Source organism: Habropoda laboriosa, unplaced genomic scaffold, assembly GCF_001263275.1.
Source record: "Habropoda laboriosa isolate 0110345459 unplaced genomic scaffold, ASM126327v1 scaffold426, whole genome shotgun sequence".
Classification (NCBI taxonomy): Eukaryota; Metazoa; Arthropoda; class Insecta; order Hymenoptera; family Apidae; genus Habropoda; species Habropoda laboriosa.
Window position 1 is genome coordinate 1 of NW_017100542.1, and position 9,396 is coordinate 9,396.

Consider the following 9,396-nt stretch of genomic DNA (forward strand, 5'->3'; position numbering starts at 1 on the left):
CGTCATAAACCGTGCTGGTAGTCTGCTCGCCAAATGTTCTCCGCTGTAGCTGGTCGCTACATATGTAAAGGTAAATCGGAAAATAATCAAGTTTCACAAAAATTAAGTTAAAAACAACGTTTACACCAGTGATATTAGACCCTTTACTTTGAATTTTGCATTTTTGATAAGATATTTGAATTCAGCAATTCCAGAAACATAAGACTACCAATTTTTATGAAAATCGAAGGAACTTATGAATTATGGCCAGTTTTTCGTGACATAGCACCACTGTGCGACACCTACGCTCTGTCACCAGAGGGACGGACAACCGCGAATTAGTCCTCACTAAAGGCTTCCGGTTGTATACAGGATGAGTTCTTTAACTATGCCACCTAAATTTACTCGTAAACTATTTATTGTATCAAAAAAATTTTGAAACAAAAGTTGTTTAGTATCAAGCGGGGCATACAATGTAGTAATTAGTTTCTGGATAGTCCGTTTTTTTATCAAGATTTGAAGGTCACCTTCGATTTTTATATCATGATATTTGACCCTGTGGTTCGAAAGAGTACTGAATGATGATTAAAAAACTATAAGGTATATGGGGTCAAAAACTAATATTTACCGAGATATTCCTTAATTAAATTGTAATGTAAGCAATGCTCAAAATGCTGCCCATTTCATCGAATACAAATGCGTAGGCGATCAATGAGAGCGAGTGACACACGTTCAAGTGTTTCGGAAGTTATACCATTACATGATCCTTCCTGTCTTCAGGTATTGTAGGTGGTTCGCAATAAACCTCATTTTTTAAATGTCCCCAAAGAAAGTAATCAAGTGGCGTCAAATCCGAAGACCGAACTGGCCATGGAGTTTGTCCTCCACTTGACATGCTTGTTGTGCATAATGTGCAGGACAACCGTCGTGCTGATACCACATTGTTGAAATTGTTTGTAACGGTAAATCTGATAGTAAGGATGGTAGTATTTCAGACAAGAAGATGGAATATTTGTGTCCTGTCAATGATCCCTCAATAAAATACGATCCAATTATTTTATTGTCAATTCCATGCACAAACTTTCCATCACCTTTCATTGAAGAATATCTCAGTAGGGGAAGAGTAGGTAGCTCCAGACACTTAAATGAAACAGTATAAAAATATACTAACAGAAGGTATTTAATCAAACTAAGCTTTCAAAAAATGAACTTTAGACCTTCTTCTTTTACTGTAATTCTAAAATTTGAGTATATCTCTCATATGACTTTAAGAAAAAAATCAGTGAATTTTGGCCGTTAATTTTAAGGATTCAAAAAATGACGGGTAGCCCCCGACAGTAATTTTTTTATTTATTTTATTCACTTCTCTGTTAAATAATCTTACTGACACTTGTGGAATCGACCCTACATTTTACTGACACTTGTGGAATCGACCCTACATTTTTTTTTTTTTTTTACATGGAGGTAGGCCGACTCTATGCGATAGACAATTGGCAACCAAACGGTGACTCTCCCTCTACATTCGACGGATAATGTGTACAGGTATTTAATGTAATTTTTTAGCAATTTGTTTTTGTAATTCATCCAAAGCGATATATTATGAAATTAAATTAATCACTCAATAAGTATTAACATTAGATTGTTTCCTCGATATGGCCATGGTGGTCATCAGTGACTGGAGTGCCTCAAATGTTTAGAATAATTAAAATAAAATAAATGTTGTCAACTAAAAATTTTGAACATCATAGCAAGCTAGACATTATTTTCAATTGAAAAAAAAAAATTATAAAGCATAATACTATAATCCTATGCTTAAAATGTATTTTCTTGTGGCCGCCTGACAGCAACCTGCAAATCTGACGTGACAGTGAACGTGTTAATAAGTAAATGTTGTTCAAATTATATCGTGTTTGATATCATTTTCATCAGAAAAATCTCACCAACATGTTAAAAAAACCGACTGGTGTAGCGTTACACGCTTGACTGACTGCGAGCGAGATAACATGGACGCAGCAATGACGCAGCCTAGGCGTAGGACCATCTATACTGTCACTTGTAGAATCAAAACTTACTGACACTTGTAGAGAATTTGCTGTAATCGGCCAGCGGACCGTTACATACAGATGTGCCGTTCGGAAATTCGTGGTTTATAGTATGTTCGTAGGCTATTGAGCGCGAGGGACACAAATTACAAAAAATCTGACAAAGCAATTCTAGTGACTCTCGCCAGGATGTAATCAGACACGTGCAAGCAGTAAACGAAAATCCTGAACTCAAAAATAACCGTTCCCGGTCGATCGTGCCATATACCACTTCTACAGAAAACCTAACATGAGTTTTCCTCGAAAGTTACTTCACAAACTAGTGTCTTAATACTACTCTTTCTTCCTTGTTGAATCTATGAGGAATATTAAGACGTTCTGCCAAATCAAAAACTATTTTTAAAAACTTTGTTCTAGTCAATGGCATTATGCGATTGTCCAATTGTTTCACGTGATTATAAAGTTACCATGAAAATTCCTCGTTAAAAGTTAAGTCAAAGCGACCTAATTTCGGCTTAAGAATTATTTCTTGACCGCTTTTTACAGCCTTTACGCAACCTTGTAGAAAACTACATGTGGCACGTTATATTTTTATAAGATAATTCACCGTTCCTAACATAAACAATTGCGTTTTTCATGTTATTTTTATCCCATTTACCTTTATTGCTTTTACCTTTTTACCTTATTTACCTTTTTTTTAAAATAAAACTTATATTATACAGAATCTTCGAAAGATATAAGTGGACAAATTATCATAATAGGAAAATGTACGATTTTCAAATTTGCAATAGATAAAAGTGACCGGGGATACCCGCCATATAAGTTACCGGGGCTACCCAATGGACGTAATCCAATATTTTTATTAACCATTTTTACAATATCGAAAAAAAAAATTTGTTAAACTCAAGGATCTTAAACTACATTTAATTGTCAAAACATAAAGGAATATTTACATTTAGTTCAGAATAAGATTTGATAAAATTTGATTGGAACAGAAATATCGCTTTCAATCGTCACAAAATTAAGTGTAATATCAGTATCGCTTGCCAATCGATCTAAAACTAACTGAAAAATGTGTTCGAAGCTAGGACGACAGGTGGCAATGTGTCGCAATTGTTTCTTTATGCAGTTGAATATTTCGATTATAGCGGTTACCTGCTGTCCGAGGCTATCAGCACTTCCCCTAATTACTAGTTTTTGACTCCATATAGCTTATAATTTTTTACTCATCATTCAGTACTCTTTCGAACCTCGATAAAAAAGCGGACTATCAAAAAACTAATTACTACATTGTATGTCCCGCTTGATATCAAACAACTTTTGTTTCAAAATTTTTTTGATACAACAAATAGCTTACGAGTAAATTTTACCCACACTGTGCCAGTGCGTTTGTTCACGATCGCGCGCGGATGAGAGTCAGCGCTCTCGTGGTTGAGCGCGGGCTGTACGCGCGCTCTGATTAGCCAGTGTTTTTCATTAATAATTCAAAAACGAAGCTTCAACCAACATTTTGGTAAAGGAAACAGTTGTTCAGAGTCACCCCAGCAATCCCCCATTTCCGTGTGTTCGAGGAGTTACGGGGCACCCTGTATGTCTAGTGCCGTTCACAAACTACTTGTACAGGGTGTAAAAAAATTAATGGTCGCAGCTTCAGGGGGTGAATCTACACCCTTGGATCGGTGGACATTTGTAAAAAAAAGTTTCCACACAATTGTTTATAACATTGAAAATTAATGTTAAATTTTTTTTTACATCAACGTATTCTGCTCGACGAGAAGAGAAAAAGTCTGAAAGGAGCCATATGCCGTAAACAAATAGTTTCCGAGATAAACGTTGATAAAGTTTGCCCGCTTTTTGTTTGTGTAGAGCTATACGTATAGGCTAGGACCTATTACCACTGCCATTTGGTACGATCTAGCCGTGTAGGACACGCTCGGTATATTGGCGTGCGTTCCCCCATACGAACGCCGTTTAAACGCCGCTTGGTTCGGGCCTGGCCTTCGAGTTAGACCTTGCTGTCCCTTTAAACGGCGTTCGTGTGGGGGAACGCACACCAATATACCGAGCGTGTCCTACACGGCTAGATCCTACCAAATGGCAGAGTGTTAGTAGACTGTAGATCAGTAGGTCCTATACGTATAGCTCTACACAATCAAATCGTTGCCAAACTTTATCAACGTTTATCTCGGAAACTATTTGTTTGCGGCATATGACTCCTTTCAGACTTTTTCTCTTCTCGTCGAGCAGAATACGTTGATGTAAAAAAAAAATTTAACATTAATTTTCAATGTTATAAACAATTTTGCGGAAATTTTTTTTATAAATGTCCACCGATCCAAGGGTGTAGATTCACCCCCTGAAGCCGTGACCATTAATTTTTTTACACCCTATACATAGGACTGATATAATTTCAATATTTGATCTCCCTATTGGAGTATTATCAAATGAGGTTTTGGAAATGACCCATAAAATGATAAAAATAAGTCGTCTAAACCATACAAGGAAAATATCAAGAATCAATACCAATCAGTATGTTCGAGCAACAGATTGCCCTAAGTTTATGATACGGTCGACTAATTTGCTATTTTTGAGGATTCTAACATTTTATTTTCCTAACACGTATTTAACTTTACGATCAGGAGAAACGCTTAACACTTAATGAGTTTTTAAGCGTTTTGGCCTTGAAACACATGGCAGCAAAATTCATTCCGCGGCTGCTGACGGAACATCAAAAGGATTATCGAGTAGAGGTCGCCCAGGATAACTTGGAAACAATTAGAAAAATCCCTGATATGTTCAAAAACGTCACTACCGGCGATGAATCCATGGGTCTTTGGCTATGACACTGAGAAAAAAGTCCAATCTTCGCAGTGAAAGACGCGTGAAGAGCCACGACCGAAGAAATCGCGTCAGAGTCGAAGCAAAGTCAAGATAATGCTCACACTTTTCTTTGACCTGAAAGGTACTGTTCAGCATGAGTATGCTCCAGAAGGTCAAACGGTGAACAAGGAATATTATCTGGAAGTTCTAAAGCGATTACATGAGTCAGTAAGAAAGGAACGGTCTAAGTTGTGGAAAAATGGTGACTGAATGCTTTACCATGACAACGCACCCGCCCATTCATCACACCATATCCAGAAATTTCTGATGAAACACGACATCACGCAGTCCGTACAGTCCGGGTCTGGATCTCTGTAACTTCTGGCTGTTCCCCAAATTGAAAAATCCTCTAAAAGGAAAAAAATTTGAGGACGCAGAGAACATAAAACGAAATACGACGCGGCAACTTTTGACCATTCCGAAAATTGACTTTAAGTAGGAGAATCGCTGGCAGAAGGTTGTGGCTTGCAAAGGGCAACTTTTTGATCATTTCCTATTATGTACTTAATTTTCAGTTTCTTTATGTTCCTAAATCCCGAAGGATCCTTAATACGAATATCATTTCCCAATGAGAATTATTTAAATAGGGTAATATTTCTATCGTCTTCAAAAATACCACTTATAAAGGAACTTCGGTTTGAGGGAGGTTTGAAGGACACAAAGAATGCACTGATTCGAAGGCAGGACTGAATCAAGTGAAGTCGTTTGTGTACGCGGTTTGTTCTGCGCGACTAGGTCCTATGCGGTCGTAGGTCCTAATCTACAGGTATAACTCTACACAATCAAATCGTGGTAAAAGATTATCAACGTTTATCTCGAAAACTATTTGTTTATGGCATATGGATCTTTTCAAACTTTTTCTCTTCTTGTCGAGCAGAATACGTTGATGTAAAAAAAAAAATTTAACATTAATTTTCATTCAATGACATTTATTAAATGTCCACCGATCCAGAGGTACAGATTCATCCCCTAAAGCCATGACCATGACCTTTTTACACATTGTACATAAGATTATTCATTATTGGACTTGGACTTTTCGGTGACACGAAATTCCTTAAATTTCCTTATAAAAGGAAATAAAACTTCTATAAATAAAAAGCTTCTTTTGGTATAGAAAATACGTTTTTACTTAATTATTATGATTATCCATTGGGCCTCGATTTATCGGGGCTGTTTGTGATCTGTTATTGTGTATGTTAATAACTGTTTCTAAATTTCTACAATAAATTTGCAAAGAAACCTAAAAAAACACACAGCGTCACCACTGCGAAATCTCAACATCGCATCGCTCGTCTACACCGAGCTTCAATGTACAAACACATTTAAATTACTTCTACATATAGTAATATACAGGGTGTCCCAGCTAACTTGATCACCTCTAATAACTATTAAGCGGTACACTTTATGAATATTGTAAGACGTGGAATTTAAATGGTGCCGAGGAGTACATCTCACAAGGTACGTGCTTTTGTGTAGGTGGAGGCGTTTTGGAGATTTCAAGGTCACCTTAATTTTTTTTAATGGAATGACCTAATTTTTACATCGTAAATCGGTAGAGTATCAAATTCTGAATAAAAATGTATTGACCTTCATATGTCCTAAACATAATAGTTAACGGTATATTAACGAAATAATTTTTAATACGTACTTGCTACCTGAAAGCTAAAGTAGGTGCTCCATTGACTCCATTGTCGTTGATGATGAACTTCTCTAATCCAGTGAGGGTTGCTTTGTGACCAATAATGTATGTTTTTTAAATTAACATGATCATGATTTGTAAACGTCCCTTCATCCGTAAATAAAAGATTTTGTAGAAAAGAATCATTTCTGTCTATTTGTTGTTCTGACAAAATTGAACACGGTTTTCAAAGTTACATGTTCCATATATCTCCCGATGAAGTTGCAGATGATATGGATGAAACTTTCCAGTTTGGAGAATTCGATGTACACTAGTTGAACTAATTCCAGAACTACGTGTAAATTGTCGCGTACCGACACATGGATTTTGTGTTACCACTGCTACAATAGCAGTAGTATTATCTTTATTAACAACGGGTTTGGTACGGTTACGTTTAATGACATGGAAAGCACCAGTTTTTCGAAAACATTAACAAAGTCTCTCAAACACACATCGAGATGGTTGATAACGCTGAGGATATTTTTCAGCATATCTACACACTCATTATTACTGTATTTCATTTTAAATTATCCTTTTCCAACAATCGTGAACGCACATCGAAGATATCTTCTACAATACTGAACCATAGACATTACGAAAGCGATTGTAATACGCAATAAACTGAGAACATTTCTGTTGATAAACATTAACACGTGAACACATTGTATTGAAGGTGAGGAATATCAGTTCGAGCACCTACTTTAGCTTCCAGGTAGTAAGTATATATTGAAAATTATTTCGTTAATATCTCGTTAACTATTAGATTTAGGACATATCAAGGTCAATATATTTTTATTCAGAATTTAATACTCTATCGATTTACGATGCAAAAAATAGGTCATTTCATTTAAAAAAATCAAGGTAACCTTGAAATCTTCGAAACGCCTCCATTCACAGAAACAGCACGTACCTTATGAGATGTGCCTCTCGACACCATTTAAATTGCATGTCTTACAATTTTCATAAAGTGTACCGTTTAGTAGATATTCGAGGTGATCAAATTAGCTGGAACACACTGTATATAACAAAAATTTTTAAAAAGTAAAAAAGTAAAAAGTAAGAACGCCAACATGGGAGTTCAGACTCCAAACATCCACGTCTACACAAAGTAGTTAATTATGGTACTATCAGTGGCTTAGAGAAACTATTAATTAGATCTGAAAATACTATTTAACATATATCCCTCAGTGATGAGATTCAGTTTCTTATAAATACTTGAGACTACAATGTCCACTAGTCCTACTATGGCCACAGTGGTTTGGAAAGCAACTTTTTGTGGCCAAAATTAAAAACAATTTTATATAGCTTTTTTTCAATAAAAATATAATTAATGTAATTAATATAATTAAAATACAATAAACAACGAAATGTATATATAAAAATATAAAACATTTTCAGACCAAGTGATACTTAAACGTCGCGTTGCGTGTGAACGTATAGCATTCACGTCCTAAACACTATTGCAATACCTTGGTCATCTATTTGTTAAGATCCGGATAGATTTAAAAGTTGCAAGCCGATGCATTTAAAATTTGCACTCTCTCCTTTATAAATGTCTAAGCTGTCATATAGAAAAAACCCATATCTATTACTTTTAACCATTTTTTAAAAACCAATTTCAAAACAAAGTTTAAATTGTTATAAATTTTGCACTGTTTATACATAAATTCAAAAATGCGTACAATAGGATTAAATACTTGAAATACATCTGCTGATATGTATAAAACCGTCATATAAAGCTGCATTTTGATATCCTATAACGAGTAATTAGAACGTATAATTTCATTTTCAACTTTACGATTTTATCTTCATGACGCCATATCTGATCACAGAATTATCTGAAATGAATAATATTTTTGATTTTGAAGCTTTGAAGGGTTGTTACTTTATAGCAAAAAAACTTTTTTTGAAAAATTGATTTTTGGCAACAAAAGCGGGTTTCCAGACCACTGTGTATAATTACAGGAAAGCTCATTCCAATAGGTTTTTCCAGGATTGTATGTACATACACTTTCATTGTTAAACATTTACTTGTAAAAGCAATCATAGGTTTTAAATACCTTAGAGTATTTTCTTTTATATCATTCACTGCTTCTTCTGCTTTGTTAATATCACGACAAGCCAAAATTACTCTAGCACCTGAAAAATAAAGGGAAGGACATCGTAAATTCTAATTTAAAAAATTATGTAATTGAAATCATTCTAAAATCGTATTTTAAATCATCTTGAACATTTTATGCATAAAAGCATGATAGCAAAATATTAAATGATTTATGAAACATTCATAAATTCTAAAAAGTAAAAAATTAAAAATATTGTTAAAGATCAGTGCTTATATTGCAAGATATTACTAATTAATACATCAATATTAAAGGAAGGGTCCTATAATTCCTAAGAACAAATTAAAAGTAAAAAGACATCCTTTTATTTCAAATTATTTTCTATAGATAGTGACAAGACATATAGTGAGATATTAATACATTTAAATTGTGGAATAAGATATAATAATTAATGTAAACGTGTCTTAATTTTGCCTGCTAACTTAAATTCTAATAGTTTATTACATAAATATAATCACACAATTAAATTGTCCAATTAAAGAAATACAATGCTATATTATTATCAGAAGCTAGGACATTTGGTGATATTACGTAAAAAGAAATTTGTAATCTACCACTTCATATGTATACTAAAAAGACAAGTAAGTGGAAGTACAGAGATTGTCACTGCTTAAACACTACAATAATCTTAAAGAGTTCATAGCCCAATAACTATATTATAAAATAAAGTTCTAAGCCCAAACAGATGATATTTTTC

The 9,396-nt window shown here is 34.5% G+C and overlaps 1 protein-coding gene across 1 annotated transcript in view; it reads left to right on the forward strand.

Annotated features, from left to right (window-relative positions):
- The first annotated feature begins 4,955 nt into the window (after positions 1 to 4,955).
- Positions 4,956 to 9,396, forward strand: part of LOC108576559 (cytochrome P450 302a1, mitochondrial-like) — an 18,118-nt gene continuing 13,677 nt past the window's right edge. The window contains exon 1 of the mRNA XM_017939573.1: positions 4,956 to 5,069. Within this exon, the coding sequence (XP_017795062.1) occupies positions 4,956 to 5,069 (114 nt within the window). The remainder of the gene's footprint in view (positions 5,070 to 9,396) is intronic.